General features: G+C 40.8%; 1 protein-coding gene across 1 annotated transcript; it reads right to left on the bottom strand.

Moving 5' to 3' along the window:
• Positions 1-136: 136 nt before the first annotated feature.
• LOC135516543 (AP-3 complex subunit sigma-1-like) lies at positions 137-18,704 on the bottom strand. Its single transcript, XM_064940925.1, has 6 exons — positions 18,433-18,704; positions 13,143-13,234; positions 8,115-8,226; positions 7,867-7,938; positions 6,947-7,054; positions 137-871 (listed from the first exon to the last, which is right to left on the bottom strand). Exons 1-6 carry the CDS (start codon positions 18,601-18,603, stop codon positions 743-745), a joined length of 684 nt encoding a protein of 227 aa, XP_064796997.1. The 5' UTR covers positions 18,604-18,704; the 3' UTR covers positions 137-742.
• Between the last annotated feature and the right edge of the window lie 1,995 nt (positions 18,705-20,699).

The following is a 20,699-nucleotide window of genomic DNA, read 5'->3' as shown; positions in this document are numbered from 1 at the left end:
ATAAGATGTTACCTACTTAGATCAAACTGTGGTCCAACTTGCTCTTCTTTCAGACAAACATACTTAACCGGCTATTATTATATTATTGAATACAATGAAACCTTTAACTGCCAACAAAAATTCCAAATAGGCAAAAAATGATTCAATAGTTTATTAAGTTGCAAAAAACAAAAAACACATGCACTGATTAAATCAAGAGAAACATTTTTGACAAGATAATTTGTTTAAACCATTGTGTATACAGGTAAGACAAAGAAATACAATTTCAGCATATATCGTCATCTCAGTGTAGGCTGGTGAGGGGAGGACAGCTCATAATTGCTGGAACGGAGTGAATGGAAAACCATTCCACATATTCTGCTACAGCCATTACCACAAGCCCGTCCTTTCTAATTAAGATGCCTCCAACCTCCTGTGCATCATATACTGTATATAAGAATATTCTGTTTGTTTTACAAACCACTACTAAAGTATGAATTTACAATACTGTAGCAGCCACGACATAAGGGCACACCTCCAGTGAGGGTCGAGGAATGGAATAAATAAATACTTCATTTTCTCAAACAGAACAAAGTCACAATGACATTCATTTAAAACCAGGGAGAGAAAGAAAAAAAGTTAACGCCAAAGAAATTCACACAGTACCTTCATGCTCTTTGAGAAAAGTTGGTATTTGTTCGGATTTTGGTTAAACAATTGCATGGTAAACATTGGTCGACTTCTGCACGGTGGGTCTTGTCGGCTATTTGAAGGAGGGTAAGTTTGGCACTTTTATGCTGATGTCTCCAATGTTGATGTTTCTGGGCATTTCGGGGAGGTTCATGTTCTTTACGGCTGACACTGCGCGAGCAGGGGCTCCTGCAATACCAGCCTAGATACAAAACATAAATATAACAGAGTTAAGAAACACTTACACCACTCGACCCTCAATGGACAGGACGAAACATGCTGCACCAGACAAACAAAATGCAAAGCATCAACTATTAAAAACAGACATAATGTGCAAATGTACATCCAAATGCCCAGCTTCATATGCACATGCTATATTTGTTTCATTTAGGATTTACATCACAACCAGGGCCAATTATGAATCAACTATGAGAACATAGTGCTACATTCATTGATCTTAAAATATTAAATTTACTATTAAAAAGACAGGAGGCAGCATTGCTTGAAAAGTGAACCAAACAAATGCTTAAGGACTGATAAGGATACAAATGCAAGGAGAGAATTGGGTAAAGCAGAAAAAAAGTGGATTTTGATATGAGGAGGAAATGAAGCTATAGTTATGTATAGAATGTTTACAGAATTTAGAAAACATAAATTGGGCATGTGACGTGACTGAAGTGAAATGTCTTATATAGGCTGTGTCTTGGGAAACTAACTAGAGCAATATCAGATCGCCTAATGTAAATCACTCTACAAAGATTTACTGCTTACTCACATGTATGTGAGGGGGACCGAGTGGTGCAGCGGTCTAAGGCACTGCATCGCAGTGCTAGAGGCGTCACTACAGACCCGGGTTCGATCCAAGGCTTTATCACAACTGGCTGTGATTGGGAGTCCCATATGGCGGGGCAAAATTGGCCCAGCGCCGTCGGAGTTAAGGGAGGGTTTGGCCGGGGTAGGCAGTCATTGTAAATAAGAATTTGCTCTTAACTGACTTGCCTAGTTAACGGTTGAATAAATAAAAACAAATCTGTATGTGAACATATCTTACAGCTTAAATATTTCAGTGAATTATAACACCATTATTAGAATTCAGAATAGTTTCATAGACCTTTTTATGACCATTCCTGAAGTACAATAAACAGACTGTTTTACCAGTTAGAACATTTAGGAACTTTTTCAAAGATAAAATTGTAATATATTACAGTTTAACAACTCAGAAGGGAACTCTTCACACGGTAAGGTAGGGACTTAATAGTTGGTAACGTGGGTGACTATGTTCAATCTAGGCTAATGTTTGATTATTAAAAAATTACATAAAAGATGCAAGCGACAGCTATTCAATGTTGAGTTATTTCCACGGCATTACCCAGTGAATTTCAAAGCATTGTTCAATAGAAAATAAGTTTAATATAATTTAAGATAAAAAACAAAATTGGTTGAAATGTTAATAGCAAAATAAGTAATGGACATTTGCTATGAATAACATTTCTTGATCCCGAGATTGAGGGATTACTTACAAATAAAAAAATTGCAGCTGTTCTTCCACAGAATCTTCAACAGTCAGAAAAATGTAAATTCAATCAGCTTCTAGGCTACACTTTCTAGTTGTGAAAATGAGTAGAACTAGGCATCTCTTTTCAACTACCATAGGACCGGTTACAAATATTAAATCAGTAGCATTCACTAAATGTTTAAACCAGTTGTTTAGCCATTTCTAAAATTATTTTCCAATGGTTTTGTTCTGAGCAGAACCCTTCGTTCCGTTCCAATGTTCCCGACCAACAAAATAAAGAATTATACCTACGGAGGAGTGGCTTCTGTGTAGGAATTTTGAATGTCTTTGAACTTCAGAGTTGGCTTAACGTTGGACCAGAGATGCAAGATCACTAACAAGCTTCTGTGTCCAGAGCGGCACCAAAATTAAAAACACATCTTACCTCCTTGTGGTTAAGAAATCCAACGTAAAATGTGATAACTATAGTATCCCAAACTAGCAATGAACAAGTAAATCCATTCTTCTATTAAGAAATGTCTCTCCCTATCTTCTGAATCACACTTGTAACGTCAGTAGGCTTCGGAGGGGGAGGTAGCCTACGCACGCACACTGACAAAGATGTTCAGCTGGCAGGCAGATGCTGGAAGAAGTTTCAGATTGGCAGAGGGAGGACTTTGCATAGGCACTTTGTTTTTTTGTGGGATTATTTTATTTTTTGCCCGGAACTTAAAATTATAGTATTAACCGGTTCCAATGCTTTAGAAATAACAGTTCGATTCCGGAATAGTATAGATCACTTTCATTCCAGGTTCCGGGTTCTGTTCCCTGAACTGGTTCTAACCGTTGACGTACACAGAATTCTAATTTCATCCTCTGTAATTAAAAACACGAGGTCAGTTTAAGTGTCCTTCATAAATTTTGCTGCCCTCAAGTTGTGACAATACAGAGCATCTACTGTCCTCAATGAGAACAACCCTGGGTTTTTACTGACCTTGGCAGCCAGTCAACTAAATTATACTGAATAGCCTATATGTAACAACTCAAGGGAGATAAATTAGACTTGCTCCTTGCCAGTTGCCGAAAGGCCTAGGTTTCTGGTCTCGTACTCAGTCACGCTGAGTGTTCCATAGGTTTCCCCAAACAGGCATTACTACAGTGTCAGCACTGAGCTGTGACTGCCTGGAAAACCAAATGACTGGCTTGGGATATAGTCTGTTGATTAATAAACACTGATGTCACAACCCAGGGGGGGGAAAACACATTTCAAGTATGTAAACAGTAGTTTACACGTCATAAAAGCAGTCTGATGAGAGTTATAGGGCAGCAAAGCAGAGTGTGGTGACAAGGACCAGTAGAGATAAACATGCGGTGTTGTACTTGGCTAGCTACGAGCCTAGCGAGATGTGGCTTGAAATTTTCAGCATCTGCGAAATTGAGACGAGACCTCTGTTACAAACACAAACACAGAGCCAGACCCGACAGGTGAACAGTATAATTGCACCTCTTAGAGCCTCACCACAGGAGGTCGGTGGCGCCGTAATTGGGGAGGACGGGCTCGTGGTAATGGCTGGAGCGGAATCAGTGGAATGGAATCAAATACATCAAACACACGGTTTCCAGGTGTTTGATGCCATTCCATTTGCTCTGTTCCAGACATTATTAGGAGTCGTCCTCCCCTCAGCAGCCTCCACTGCTCTTCTTACTTACTCTACTTTTGGTACAAGTACCGTCGGCTACACGTATTACTCAAACGGAAACCTGCCTACTTGCCACTTCTCTCGCGCTACATCTGGAGGTGACAGTTGCCCCCCTTGAAGCAGGGCAGTGTAAACAGAATGGTCTCATTGAGCCAACAGTCCCACAGTATAAATGGTAATAGCGGAGCAATGTTTTTGAAACCGCTGAAATGTATTATTCAGATTTTTTGTTGTTGCAGTAGCTGCTGGCTGCACTGAGCCACGTAAAGCTATGGAAACCCATCCCCACCACCAACAACAAAATGTAAATCATACGAATAGGAGATGTTTTTTCACTTTTAACACTGTGTCGTGATTACAGAGGTGGCATCACATGTCCCAGAGTGGTGGGGGGGTATTTTCCTGATCTGGTAGTAGGCGAACCTAAAACAACTCCAGACCCTAGTTGTAGTGTATGACATAGTAATAAATCAGCTGTAAAAACATGGTTTATTTGGGCTATGATAGGACCCGTTTATTTTTTGATTCAGGTAAAATTAAATTAACTCTGGCAGGTATAGCTGACAAACAGTTCTGTATGGCTAAGCCTAGTCTGCCCAATATTAAGTCCCTGTTGTCCTAAAAACTATTTACTGTCACCTTACATGGAGGTTTCAAATGATAATTGAACATGTTAACCAATTTCCTTAATAGTAGCTAAGCAATATGGGGTTTCATTACTCTTGTTAAGTAACAGTGATAAATTGTTGGGTCTGCTGTAAAAGATAGTTTGTGACGTCGTTTTGATGTTATTATGTGGTCGGCCCATGGAGAACTAGGTATAGTGTAAATTTGGGAGGTTACAGTACTTGGTTGGAAATTTAGCAGTACCTGTGTCTACCTGTCCTGTCTGGGAGACTGAAAGATAAACGTCTGTAAAGAGAGAAGAATGGAAAGAACTAGAAAGCGTCAGGGAAAAAGAGGAATGAGTAATGTTGTTAAAGCAGAGCAAAGTAATTACAGTTTATATATACACTGAACAACAATATAAACAACATGTAAAGTGTTGGTGCCATGTTTCATGAGCAGAACTAAAATATCCCAGACATTTTTCATAAGCACAAAAAGCTTATTGAGCTCAGATTTTGTGCACAAATTTGTTTATACCCCTGTTAGTGAGTATTTCTCCTTTGTCAAGCTAATCCATCCACCTGACAGGTGTGGCATATCAAGAAGCTGATTGAACAGCATGATCATTACCCAGGTGCACCTTGTGCTGGAGACAAAAGGCCAATCTAAAATGTGCAGTTTTGTCACACAATGCCACAGATGTTTTGAGGGAGGCGTGATATTCGCATGCTGACTGCAGGAATGTCCACCAGAGCTGTTGTCACAGAATAGAATGTTCATTTCTCTACCATAAACCGACTACAACGTCGTTTTAGAGAATTTGGCAGTACGTCCAAACGGCCTCACTACCGCAGACCATGTGTAACCACGCCAGCCCAGGACCTCCACATCCGGCTTCTTCACCTGCAGGATCATCTGAGACCAGCCACCCGGACAGCTGATGAAGCTGAGGAGTATTTCTGTCTGTAATAAAACCCTTGTGTGGGGAAAACCTCATTCGGATTGGCTGGGCCTGGCACCCAAGTGGGTGGGCCTATACACCCCCCCAGGCCCACCCATGGCTGCTCCCCTGCCCAGTCATGTGAAATCCATAGATTAGGGCCTAATGAATTTATTTCAATTGACTGATTTCCTCATATGAACTGTAACTCCATAAAGTCTTTGAAATTGTTGCGTTTATATTTTTGCTCAGTATAAATAGAAAGTGATAAGACCTATCGTAGACCACATTCATAGACACTGACTTGAGAAGCCTCAACATCTCCAAAGTCAAAGAAACAGAGTTTTACATTGAGCCGGTTGAGCATGTGAAAGTGAACTAAATCCAATTTGTATTTGTATTTTTTTTGCACATACTGCTTGGAATTGGTTTAATTTACATCATTCTTATGACTCAGAATTAGCATTGGTGTTGAAGTTTGAATGATTATGAGGAGCACTGCGGTCTAGGGTAGGTCCACGAAGGAAAAGACGGAGCACATCTGTTTGTTGAACAGTCGAAGACTCGGCTTACAATTCTAATGTCAATAATGATTCCATTTGATCAACCACAAAATACGGCCTAAAGTTGTTACCAAAGCATTGTTTAAATTGTTAAACACATCCACATTGCTACAGTGAGGTAAAAAATCTGTAGATGTTGGAAACAAAAAGAACTTAACAGCAAGTTACCTTATATTGTGTAGTAGCACTACATTGCAATAAAAGCCAAGCAAACGTAACCTAACAAAATATCTCCTTCAAAGAACTTACTGATAAACATTTGTGGCTTTTAAATATTTTGTTTCATATTCATTTATTTAACTAGAGAACTTTGTGTGTGTGTGTCAATTTAAAATACATATTGTCTAAGTCATAATTGCATTGTTCTGCCATTGGCAAATGGCAATGATTCCATGAAACAATCTGTTTTCAAGAATGGTGAAATGTAAAAGACTATATTCAAAGAGATCTGCAAATTAATTAGGAAAAAAGTGACAACAGCTGCATGAGAACAAAGCAATATCTAGGCTTTAACATCATGGACAACTCACCTACAAGATATCAGCTCACAGATGTTAACAAGCTCAGCTCTGGACAACTTTAACATCAGAATGACCACAACTAACCATTCAAGTCATCCAAACGCTACCATCCCCTCCGCATTTAAGCAAAATACACCAACAGGACATTTCCGGTCTGTAGAGTGAGATGAGCAATGTGTCTCATGAGGGTGTGTGATTACTGAGGATCAAGATTACGCAGATGCATTGGAAAATGTGTACATTTACATTCGGTAGAAGAGACAGTGTTTTATGATGATGATTATATCTTTGGGGGTTGATTGGAAGAGAAAGGCATTCTATGTGGCGCAGCACTGGAGCTCCAGAGAGCACAAATACTTATCAGGAGCATCACAAGACATGCAGGGTCCAGCATACACGCATGCCTGCACGTACCCGGAGTATAGGAAGTCCTAGAGAAGTACTCTTACCTCCGATTTCTCCATTTTGTTTTGGGCGTCCACCTGTATGATGATCTCATTCATGTTGGTCTCCAGCACCATCCCCCCCATCACCATCTCTGCCAGTATATTGTGGACCTACAGGTTCGATAGAAGGTGATCTATTAACAGGTAATGCTCTGACTGAGAAAACATTAAATTGCTGTGACCCAAATATGTTTGTTTTTTGGGGAGGGGGGGGGCTTTTTCTGTGCCTTTGAAACCTACAGGATCTATTTCAAAGAGGAATTATTTTCTTTAGACAATTAAAATAGATATTTATTATTGTTTGATATTGAAGAGGCGAAACAAATGTGAACAGGAGACATACCACCCTTGAAAAAGGATGACCTGATGAGATATATACACATGCAACCTCATCTCATGTAAAAACATTCGATATGCAAACATAAATCACCCCAAGTCCCATTTATAATTTGTTTGTTTTATGTAGATTGCTTCGTTTCCTCAAGGCAGATAGGTTGCTTTGGTCATTAACAATGTTCCTGCATACACCAATGGCGTAGCCCTCAGTCTGGGTTTTCCCAGACTAGGTTATAGATTACTGCTGTCACAATTATCTTGCTTTCTCTTTGCTCATATTACCCTGTGTACACATGAATATCAATGGAATCTTTCTGCGTGAAATGAGGCAACCTGTGCAGAAAGTAACGCAATATCCTGCTTCGCTGCAACAGACTTGGCTAGAAATGACGAGCCAGCAGGACCGAGCGTTATCACAGGGGAGATAAATTCACCTAGACTGTCTTATAGTAAATTAATTACACAATGGCACAATCAGCGTCTATGGTGAGTCATACATTCACTGTGAACATTTAACTGTCTCTGATGTAGGACATATTACAATGAACAGCGCATTGCTAGAATATGGTTGACACAATAGGTTTTACCTTGTCCACGTGGAAAATTAAGTCAAGTTCACAGACATTCTCGAAGCATTTGTCCAATGTTTCCACAAACACCTGTGGAGAGACAATCACATTCACCGAACAGTAATAATCTAGAGTTAAGTTGGCCATTGTTTTACTCCATCAATGACGTGTCCACCAACAACAAGCCAGTCTAAGATGGTGGTACCAAATGTTCATAGTTTGACAACAACAAAAGATCCCCCCCCCCAAGACTTGAGAAACATTACCTGGATAAGGTCTAGGATGCCAAGCTCGCTCTCAGAGGAATCGACGCAGAATACAAAGTAGAGCGTGGCATAGTGTCTGTAGATGAGCCTGTTCTCAGATCCACCAATCAACCTGACGACAGAAAAACAAAACGAGGGGACAGTCGAAAAGTTCTCTGAACGGGGTGTATTCATTAGTGCAAACCGTAGCAAAACATTTTGCAACGGAAAACGTGAAGGAAAACTAGTGTTTCTTATTGGAAAAATTAAAGTAGGTCCCTCCCCATTTGGCATCTAGTAAATACACCCCATTTGGTGTGCGTTTGCCTATGATCTGTGAACACTGGCAAGCATGTGGAAGTGAAGAAAGGTTGGTTAATAGATAGTTTGTACATCAGAACAGTCAACACCACATAGGAAATACAGTCACACATGGCACCAATACATACATGGGATAGTTGTCAGCACAATGATCATTAATGAAACACCAGTCAGTGTGATGTTTATTACGCAATACTAGGGTTGCAAAGGGTTGGAAACTTTCCGGTAAATTTCCGACATTTTCACGGAAACTTTCCATGGGAAGTTAAGCCCTGGAATTAAATAATTTTTCTTAAAATTCATTAAAAAAAAGTTAAGTGTCTTTTTTTGTGGGATACACAAAGCAATACTAGGTCTTGTGGCATATTTTGGTTAAACTATCCCCAATTCAATGGAATTGCAACCCTCTGCATGCACACACAGTATATTCTTCCATCACATTTAAAGCTGATTCTCAAGATCTTGCACACTAAATGAGTTGCTATTGAGCCCACACTATTTACTCACTAGGCTATTGAGCCCACAGGTAGCCTAGTGGTTAGAGCCATGGGCCAGTAACCAAAAGGTTGCTAGTTCGTATCCCTGAGCTGACAAGATAAAAATCTGTCCTTCTGCCCCTGAACAAGGCAGTTAACCCACTGTTCCTAAGCCGTCATTGTAAATAGGAATTTGTTCTTAAGAGACCTGCCTAGATTAATAAAAGTTTTAAAAATTTAAAATAAAATGTTTGACAGTCTCCTGGAGCGGAAGGAGTCTCTCCAAGAAACGGCCATATCACAGTACGCCGATATGGACAGCCCCATCAAGAGGATTCTCCAAGATTATGTATTTTGGGAGAGTGGTAAGCAGCCTGAAACCGATAGCAGTAGCCATTGCACAGATTGAGGGAGACAACGCCATCCTGTCTGATGTTCCGACTCTGCTTGCAGATGAAAGAGAAGTCCGTACTGCCCGGCCCACTTCACTGTTGCTCCAAGCAGTGGAAACTGCAGTTCTGAAATGCATCAAAATGCATGAAGACGTCTGCCTGAAGCCTATACACAATGCAGCGTACATGTTGGACCCCAAGTATGCTGGCAAGAGCATCATGTCTGGTGCAGAGATCAACAAGGCCTATGGTGTCATCACTACTGGGTCTCGCCACCTTGGCCTGGATGAGGTTCTTGGCAGGCTGGCGAAGTACACTTCCAAGCAAGGGCTTTGGGATGGAGATGCAATATGGTAGTCATGCCAACACATCTCATCAGCCAACTGGTGGAAGAGACTTTGTGGATCTGAGACTCTTTCCCCTGTTGCCTTCATCATCCTCCAAATCCCATCAACATCAGCTGCCTCAGAGCGCAACTGGTCCTTGTTTGGGAACACACACACCAAAGCACGCAACAGGCTGACTAATACACAGGTTGAAACACTGGTGGCCATCCAAGCAAATTTGAGGCTTTTTTAGCCTGATAAGCCATCCTCAACAAGGTTGGAAAGTGACAGTGAAGATGAGGCCTCAGACACTGATGTTCAAGATTTGGACATTGAGGAGGTCCAGGGAGAAGACATGAGAGGCCTGAGAGGAAGCCTGAGAGGAAGTCAACCAACGCTTTAGTTTCTAGACTATCATTTTACAGATGTATGTTGAAATGTTTTTGGGAGATGCGATGGATCATTCAATATTATTATTATATTATTATTATTATTAATTGTTCAGTGGAATCATCCCATGGGAAAAAAAACCTACACTCGATCCCTCCGATGTCAACAACTACAGACCAGTATCCCTTCTTTCTTTTCTCTCCAAAACTCTTGAACGTGCCGTCCTTGGCCAGCTCTCCCGCTATCTCTCTCAGAATGACCTTCTTGATCCAAATCAGTCAGGTTTCAAGACTAGTCATTCAACTGAGACTGCTCTTCTCTGTATCACGGAGGCGCTCCGCACTGCTAAAGCTAACTCTCTCTCCTCTGCTCTCATCCTTCTAGACCTATCGGCTGCCTTCGATACTGTGAACCATCAGATCCTCCTCTCCACCCTCTCCGAGTTGGGCATCTCCGGCGCGGCCCACGCTTGGATTGCGTCCTACCTGACAGGTCGCTCCTACCAGGTGGCGTGGCGAGAATCTGTCTCCTCGCCACGCGCTCTCACCACTGGTGTCCCCCAGGGCTCTGTTCTAGGCCCTCTCCTATTCTCGCTATACACCAAGTCACTTGGCTCTGTCATAACCTCACATGGTCTCTCCTATCATTGCTATGCAGACGACACACAATTAATCTTCTCCTTTCCCCCTTCTGATGACCAGGTGGCGAATCGCATCTCTGCATGTCTGGCAGACATATCAGTGTGGATGACGGATCACCACCTCAAGCTGAACCTCGGCAAGACGGAGCTGCTCTTCCTCCCGGGGAAGGACTGCCCGTTCCATGATCTCGCCATCACGGTTGACAACTCCATTGTGTCCTCCTCCCAGAGCGCTAAAAACCTTGGCGTGATCCTGGACAACACCCTGTCGTTCTCAACCAACATCATGGCGGTGGCCCGTTCCTGTAGGTTCATGCTCTACAACATCCGCAGAGTACGACCCTGCCTCACACAGGAAGCGGCGCAGGTCCTAATCCAGGCACTTGTCATCTCCCGTCTGGATTACTGCAACTCGCTGTTGGCTGGGCTCCCTGCCTGTGCCATTAAACCCCTACAACTCATCCAGAACGCCGCAGCCCGTCTGGTGTTCAACCTTCCCAAGTTCTCTCACGTCACCCCGCTCCTCCGCTCTCTCCACTGGCTTCCAGTTGAAGCTCGCATCCGCTACAAGACCATGGTGCTTGCCTACGGAGCTGTGAGGGGAACGGCACCGCAGTACCTCCAGGCTCTGATCAGGCCCTACACCCAAGCAAGGGCACTGCGTTCATCCACCTCTGGCCTGCTCGCCTCCCTACCATTGAGGAAGTACAGTTCCCGCTCAGCCCAGTCAAAACTGTTCGCTGCTCTGGCCCCCAATGGTGGAACAAACTCCCTCACGACGCCAGGACAGCGGAGTCAATCACCACCTTCCGGAGACACCTGAAACCCCACCTCTTCAAGGAATACCTAGGATAGGATAAGTAATCCTTCTCACCCCCCCCTTAATGATTTAGATGCACTATTGTAAAGTGGCTGTTCCACTGGATGTCAGAAGGTGAATTCACCAATTTGTAAGTCGCTCTGGATAAGAGCGTCTGCTAAATGACTTAAATGTAAAATGTAAATGTAAGAGTCAACCCATTTAATTAAAGTTCAATTCGTAACTAAATAGTTTTTTTTTGTTTCTATTGGAAGGGTTTACTCATTTGCAATTATGTCTACTCATGATAAGGTAAAAGGTTTATGTTTGTCTCCATATGATATGGTAAATATATCTAATGCAAAAAACATCTACATTTAATGGTATTAATATTCATTTACATATATTTCCGTTAATTCCCACGGAAGGTTTCCACTTGTGAATATTACCCAAAAGGTGCAACCCTACTCAATACACACATTCAATGACATGAAACACAGCCAAACATGTTGGTTTATGAACAACTAACCGGGTCAGGAGCTGCATTCACAACACAGCATTTGAATATCCAGACATTATTAAAAAGGTTAAAATGCTAAAGAAATATGCCAACAAAAAAACTACCATTTGATATTTATTTAATTAGTACATTATTGATATAGTCCCCAAAAATGTGCATGTCAGCAATCAAGTTTAAGATATGTAACTTTCAAAATACAGAAATATGGCCCGTAATGATGATATATTTCACGTATTACATATCTGAAACTTGATTGCTGACATGCACATTTTTGGGGGACTATATCAATAATGGACTAATGAAACATAACAATAAAACAATAGGTTTTTGGGTGGCATTTTCCTTTAACCTGCACTAGCCACTTGGCCCTGTCAATCTGTTGGACAAAAACAATCTGGCCCGTTTGATGTATTCAGCAGCATATGATGCAACATTCATTATTATATCAGCAATGGACTAATGAAACATATATCAAAAGGATAGTTTTGGGGTGGAGTTTTCCTTTAAGTCCAGGCCAAGGACAGAAGCCTTGACCAATCGTTGTAAGGCCTGATAAAAGCATGTTGACCTGAGTCTGTGTAGAAGGTCAAGCTGCTTGAGCAACATCGTATTTGTTGATGAGACTAAACTGTAGCAACAATCATATACCAGGGATCCCAGGGTTGTATTCACTAGGAACCAAACATAAGTAAATGGGCAGATCTCAAGGGAGACCTGAACTTGCCTAATAAGTTTGTTGCAAAACATTTTACTACTGGTGTGCACTAATGAATACACCCCAGTTCTATTAGTCTCTGTTGAATGAGAGGAGGTTCCACAATGCAATAGCCTAACACCTGGGACTGCTTCATGAATGACAAATGAATATTCAACTATTCATAATTATCCAATTGATCTCTCCCCTGCTGGTCACCATCTGATAGGTTCCCTCTTTCTCCCTTCGCTCTCCCATGCAGTGAAATTTGTCATGAGCTGTTTCCTCGTGGAAAGTGGATTCTACTCGTGGAACATTGATGTAGAGTAGCCCACATCATCAGCTCAAATTTTTGAATTTGTGTACATGGAATTGAAAGGATATGCATTTCATTGTGACATGATCAGGAAGTGTTAACACAACGCTTCAGCTTAACACTTATGGATTTCAGTACTCCGGTGCAGTTTGACGTCTTGAAAGAATTCTCTTACATTCCACCTTCTAGAAAATTGCAGACGTTCTCATCTCTTTTGGACACCAGATGAAATGTTTCTCTGATGATTTGTTGTTCCGTGTCTTCGTTCTGTGGAACATAAATTGCAAATACAGTCAGTGTGCATAGGAAAACAAATGTAAAGCTTTTGGCACAGGTCTTCACAACATTTATGCTTAAAAACTATCCAAATGGCCTTTTTTCACACTCATAACCTAAAAGAAGTGGCAGGACATTCACTGCATACTCTCTCCAGTGTCCACATATTCTTGCAAATGTTCTCTCTGAAATATGTGTAAGTCAGGTCATTGCAGTGAAAGGAAATGCCTTCAAGTGATCATGTGAAATGAGTCAAGTGATATGAAGCATGAGACTAGGGGGAGAGGCCATAGCAGAGAGCTCTCCATGCCAATGCAAGCACAGACACTCTGGTCTAGTATAATATCTCATAAACCTACTCTTCACTCTACTAAACATCTAGACACACACTCTCCTCGCTCTAGAAAAAGAAAAGGGCCATAATGCACATTAGCATATACAGTATGCTGTCAATATTAATTTTGTTTTTTGAGCAACTCTCCTGTTGTTGAAATGTGAGAAAATACTTTCCAAAATTACATTTTTAGAAATGTAGGTCATTTCCATGTGAAAGGACCCATGTTTGTGCTTTTCTAATAACTAATTTCTGTGTTCTATTCATGTGCTTTTCTAATAACTAATTTCTGTGTTCTGTTCATGTGCTTTTCTAATAACTAATTTCTGTGTTCTATTCATGTGCTTTTCTAATAACTGTTTTCTGTGTTCTATTCATGTGCTTTTCTAATAACTGTTTTCTGTGTTCATGCAAGTGACTGACTGAAAGAATCCTCACCATCAGTAGCTGCAATTTGCTGCCCTATGTACATAGACATGGAACACTGGTCACTTTAATCATGTTTACATACTGTTTTACACATTTCATATGAGCAGTGCATTCGGAAAGTATTCAGACCCCTTGACCATTTCCACATTGTTACATTACAGCCTTATTCTAAAATGTATTAAATAAATGCTCCTCATCAATCTACACACAACGACATGACAAAGCAAACAGGTTATTAGAAATTTTTGCAAATGCATTAAAAATGTAAAACATAAATACCTTATTTACATACAGTACCAGTCATTAGAAGACCCCAAACTTGAAATAACACATGTAATCATGTAGTAACCAAACAAAAATAAATAAGAGTTAAACAAATCAAAATATATTTTAGATTCTTCAAAGTAGCCACCCTTTGCCTTGATGACAGCTTTGCACACTCTTGGCATTCTCTCAACCAGCTTCATGAGGAATGCTATTCCAACAGTTTTGAAAGAGTTCCCACATATGCCGAGCACTTTTTGGCTGCTTTTCCTGCACTCTGCAGTCCAACTCATCCCAAACCACCTCAATTGGGTTGAGGTTGGGTTATTGTGGAGGCCAGGTCATCTGATGCAGCACCATCACTCTCCTTCTGGGTCAAACAGCCCTTACACAGCCTGGAGGTGTGTTTTGGGTCATTGTCATGTTGAAAAACAAATGATAGTTCCACTAAGCGCAAACCAGATGGGATGGCGTATCACTGCTGAATGGTGTGGTAGCCAGACCGGTCTAATATCCATTGCTTGTGTTTCTTGGCCCAAGCAAGTCTCTTCTTCTAATTGGTGTCTTTAGTAGTGGTTTCTTTGCAGCCATTCGACCATGAAGAACTGATTCACGCAATTGATGCTGAGATGTGTCTTACTTGAACTCTGTGAAGCATTTATTTATTGGGCTGCAATCGGAGGCTGGTAACTAATGGATTTATCCTCTGCAGCAGAGGTAACGCTGGGTCTTCCTTTCCTGTGGCGGTCCTCATAAGAGCCAGTTTCATCATAGCGCTTGATGGTTTTTGGCAAATGCACTTGAAATGTTCTGTATTGACTGACCATGTCTGAAAGTAATGATGGACTGTCTTTCTCTTTGCTTATTTGAGCTGTTCTTGCCATAATATGGACTTGGTATTTTACAAATAGGGCCATCTTCTGTATACCACACCTACCTTGTCAAAACTGATTGGCTAAAATGCATTAAGGAGGAAAGAAAATCCACAAATTAACAAGGCACACCTTGCTATTGAAATGCATTCCAGGTGACTACCTCACGAAGCTGGTTGAGAAAATGCTAAGTGTGTGCAAAGCTGTCATCAAGGCAAAGGGTGGCTAGTTTGAAAAATCTCAAACAAATATATTTTGAGCAGGTGTGTCCAAACTTTTGACTGGTACTATAAGGATTCAGACCCTTTGCTTTGTGACTAACTTGAACTCATTCTGTTTCCAATGATCATCCTTGAAATGTTCCTACAACTTGGAGTCCATCTGTGGTCAATTCAATTGATTTGACATGATTTGGAAAGGCACACACCGGTCTATACAAGATCCCACAGTTGACAGTTGTGCCAAGCTTATAGTGTCATACCCAAGAAGACTCAAGTCTAATTGCTGCCAAACAGTCCTTGACTGTGCTGTACTTTAATATCCAAACTTGTGAAAAATACAAGTTTATGATTGCTTCAGATGTGTAAATTCAATTGATTGGACATGATTTGCAAATGCATACACTTGTCTTTAGAAGGTCCCACAGTTGACAGTGCATGTCAGAGCAAAAACCAAGCCAAGAGGTCAAAGGAATTGTCCGTAGAGCTCTTAGACAGGATTGTGTCTCGAGAAACAGATCTGGGGAAAGGTACCAAAACATTTCTCTAGCATTGAAGGTCCCCGAGAACACAGTGGTCTCCATCATTCTTAAAATGGAAGAAGTTTGGAACCACCAAGACTCGTTATAGAGCTGGCCGTCTGACCAAACTGAACAATCGGGGGAGAAAGGCCTTGGTCAGGGAGGTGACCAAGAACCTGATGGTCACTCTGACAGAGTTCCAGAGTTTCTCTGTAGAGATAGGAGAACCTTCCAGAAGGACAACCATCTCTGCAGCACTCCACCAATCTGGCCTTTATGGTAAAGTGGCCAGACAGAAGCCACTCCTCGGTAAAAAGGCACAACAACTCGCTTGGAGTTTGCCATAATGCACCTTAAGACTCTCAGACCATGAGAAACAAGTTTCTCTGGTCTGATGAAACCAAGATTGAACTATTTTGCCTGAATGCCAAGCATCACATCTGGAGAAAACCTGGTACCACCCCTACGGTGAAGTATGGTGGTGGCAGCATCATGCTGTGGGGATGTTTTTCAGCGGCAGGGACTGGGAGTCTAGTCAGGATCAAGGGAAAGATTAACAGAGCAAAGTACAGAGAGGTCCTTGATGAAAACCTTCTCCAGAGTGCTCAGGACCTCAGACTGGGGCGAAGGTTCACTTTCCAACAAGACATCGACCCTAAGCACACAGCCAAGACAATGCAGGAGTGGCCTCAGGACAAATCTCTGAAAGTCCTTGAGTGAACCAGCGAAGGCACGGACTTGAACCCAATCGAACATCTCTGGAGAGACCTGAAAATGGCTGTGCAGCGACGCTCCCCAGCCAACCTGACAGAGCTTGAGAGAATCTGCAGAGAAGAATAGGAGAAACTCCCCAAACACAGGTGTGCCAAGCTTGTAGCATGAGGCCCAATAATACTGGAGGCTGTAATTACTGCCAAAGGTGATTCAATAAAGTACTGATTAAAGGGTCTGAATAGTTATGCATGCATGTATGTATGTATGTATTTTAAAGAAATTTGCAAAGAAATTCTGCTTTGTCATTATGGGGTAATGTGTGTAGATTTATGAGGGGGGGAAACAATTTCATCCATTTTAGAATAAGGCTGAAACGTAGCAAAATGTGAAAAATGTCAAGGGGACTGAATATTTTCCGAATGTACTGTATTCAACAGAGTTTTGGGAAAACGTGGACAACAAACTGAGGGAGATTTTACAGAAATTCTGTTACCAAATTTTCCACCCGCACAGTTTTTCCAGTGAATGTGTAAAATTGTTAAAAGTAGTCATTTAGTTTGTAAACTTTGAAATCAATGGTTTTTGTTTGTCAAACATTTTAAGTGAAAAATCTGAGTCTCAGTGCAATTATGTTACTGTGGAATTGCCCCTTAGCTACCCTTGGGAATTAGTTTATCTATAACAACATTTAAAGATTATAGCCTTTTGTAAAGTCCTGTGTTGCTAAGGTGGTAGAGCATGGTGCCTGCCACCCCAGGGTTGCCTTCATTAACCTACAGTGGTGGAGAATTTTTTGTCGTCATACTTGAGTAAAGTAAAGATAAGTACTGTAAATAGAAAATGACTCAAGTCAAAGTCACCCAGTAAAAAACTACTTGAGTAAAAGTAGAAAAGTATTTGGTTTTAAATGCACTTAAGTATCAAAAGTATAAATCATTTCAAATTCCTTATATTAGGAAAACCATAGACATTCTCTAGTTTACATTTATTTACAGAGAGCCAGGGGCATGCTCCAACTCTCAGACATCATTCACATATGAAGCATGTGTTTCGTGAGTCTGCCAGATCAGACGCAGTCGGGATGACCAGGGATTTTCTCTTGATAAGTGTGAATTAGACCATTTTCTGTCCTGGGTGTCAGGGAAAATATATGGAGTAAACAGTGCATCATTTTCTTTAGGAATGTAGTGAAGTAAAAGTTGTCAAAATGTTAATAGTAAAGATGCTCCCAAAAATGGCTTAAGTAGTACTTTAAAAGTAATTTTACACCACTGTTAATTTATCAGACTCTACATGGTTAGCTAGTCTGTCCCCTTGTCTACTAGCCTGTGACGAGTAATACATGTTCAGCTTTTAGAAGAAAAACAGCAACAATTTTGATGAAGAATTAATTGATTGATAGGCAGGAGCACAGGTCAATAACGTTAACATCGGCGTGTCATGTGGCGTAAAGCCCTTTGGACGCACAGAACGAACACTCAACATGTTTTACTCAGTGATCAGTGCACGAGACATGAACATCCCCTATCCAGTAGCTAGCCTGTGTGTGTAAAACAATAGCTATTCCGACACATGCTTAATTATTAAAATAACAATGTTGCTCAGTCTGATATAGCATATCCCAAGATCAATGACATAGCTACCCACGTAAAACAAACCAGTAAAGTTTCACATTACACCACATAAACCAGTATAACGTTAGCTACTTAACCTTGTTTGTTTGCAATAATAATTGTGCAATTAATTAGCCAACAATAGAGCTAGCTAGATAAACTAACATTGTTATATGCATGCAAGCTAGCTACAGCAGATTCGAAACAATTCATTGCATACTCACGTAATGCTCGTAGAATTTAGAAAGCCGAGGTTTCCCATGGTTGTTGAATATTAGTATGGCTTTAATCATGATGCTCAGTTTTATGAGGGGAAGAAAAAATTGGATCAGTCTATGAATGACTGTTGTCAACACTCCAGTACCGACCCAGTCTACCTGGTAACCGATTCTCATCCGTCTCAATCTAGCTCAAATTACGGCTAGCAGGCTAACAACATGCCATTTCTCCATCCAGATTTTGCGGAAATAACCACACTCCACGTCAAACCATTCATATTCTTGCAACTACAGCAGCCGCGGTGGGTCAAACTATGATGGCAAACGTTTCATTGGACCAGTAAAAAATGAACATCCAACACCTACAATGCTTTCAGAAAGCATTCACACTCTTGTTTTCCCCCACATTTTGTTGTGTTATAGCTTGAATTTAAAATGGCTTACGTTTATATTTTTTGTCACTGACCTACACACAATAACCAATGACGTCAAATTAGAATTCTGTTTTTCCTAAATTTTACAAGTTAATTAAAAATGAAAAGCTTAAATTTCTTGAGTCAATAAACCCCTTTGCTATGGCAAGCCAAAATATGTTCTGAAGCTAAAAAAGCTTAACAAGTCACATAATAAATTGCATGTACTCACTCTTGTGCAATAATATTGTTGAAAATTATATCTCATCTCTGTACCCCACACATACAATAACCTGAAAGCTCCCTCAGTCGAGCAGTGAATTTCAAACACAGATTCAACCACAAAGACATGGCAGGTTTAGTAATACTGTGCAAAGAAAGGCACCTATTGTTAGATGGATAAAAATAAAGAAAGAAGCAGACTTTGAATATCCATTTGAGCATGGTGAAGTTATTAATTACAATTTGGATGGTGTATCAATACACCCAGTCAACTACAAAGATACAGGTTTCCTTTCTAAGTCAGTTGCCAGAGAGTAAGGAAACCACTCAGGGATTTCACAATGATGCCAATCGTGACTTTAGAACAGTTACAGAGTTTAATGGCTGTGATATGAGAAAACTGAGGATGGATCAACAACATTGTTGTTGGTTAGTGGTTAGAGCGTTGGACTAGTAACTGGAAGGTTGCAAATTCAAAGCCTGAGCTGACAAGGTCCAAATCTATTATTCTGCCCCTGAACAGGCATTTAACCCACTGTTCCTAGGCCGTCATTGAAAATAAGAATTTGTTCTTAACTGACTTGCCTAGTTAAATAAAGGTAAAATAAAAATCAGGTATGAAGGTAAGACCCAGATGCAGACCATGACGAATAAACAATTGTTTAATATTCCAATAGGGGCAGGCAATAGACAGGTCAAGGCAGGCAGGCGTCAGTAAACCAGAGGGCAATGGTACCGGGCCGCAGGCAGGCTCAGGGTGAGGAAGAGGTCAGTAATCCAGAGGGGGTCAAAGGCATAGGTCAGCAGGCAGGCAGATGGTTCAGGCAGGCGGACTCTGAGTCAGGACAAGGTCAAAACCAGGAGGGCGAGAAAAGAGAGACTGGAAAAAGCAGGAGCTGAGACACACAATGCTGGTTGACTAAAACAAATAAGACGAACTGGCAACAGACAAATAGAGAACACAGGTATAAATACACAGGAGATAATGGGGAAGATGGCCGACACTTGGGGGGGACAATCACAAAGACAGGTGAAACAGATCAGGGGGTGACAATTATCAACTTCTTTAAACCAATCATCAGTCATTTGTGTCAGTGTGGTAAATGTTGAGTGCCCTTCTCTATAAGCATGCTGAAAGTCTGTTGTTTATTTATTTACAGAGAAATAGCATTACATCTGGTCAAACACCATTTATTTCCAAAAGTTTGCTAAGAGTCGGCAGAGTTTGTTTAACAAAAAAAGTTAGATATATATACAGTAAGTAGTCAAAAGTTTGGACACAACTACTCATTCAAGGGTTTTTCTAAATGTTTACTATTTTCTACATTGTAGAATAAAAGTGAAGACATCAAAACTATAAAATAATGGAATCATGTAGAAACCAAAAAATCTAAATATATTTTATATTTGAGATTCTTCAAAGTAGCCACCCTTTGCCTTGATGACAGCTTTGCACACTCTTGGCATTCTCTCAACCAGCTTCATGAGATGGTCACCTGGAATGCATTTCAATTAACAGGTGTGCCTTGTTAAAAGGACATTTGTGGAATTTCATTCCTTCTTAATGAGTTTGAGCAATCAGTTGTGTTGTGACAAGGTAGGGGTGGTATACAGAAGATAGCCCTATTTGGTAAAATA

Source organism: Oncorhynchus masou, chromosome 1 (assembly GCF_036934945.1).
Source record: "Oncorhynchus masou masou isolate Uvic2021 chromosome 1, UVic_Omas_1.1, whole genome shotgun sequence".
NCBI classification, from domain to species: domain Eukaryota; kingdom Metazoa; phylum Chordata; class Actinopteri; order Salmoniformes; family Salmonidae; genus Oncorhynchus; species Oncorhynchus masou.
This window is presented reverse-complemented; position numbering and strand designations above follow the sequence as displayed.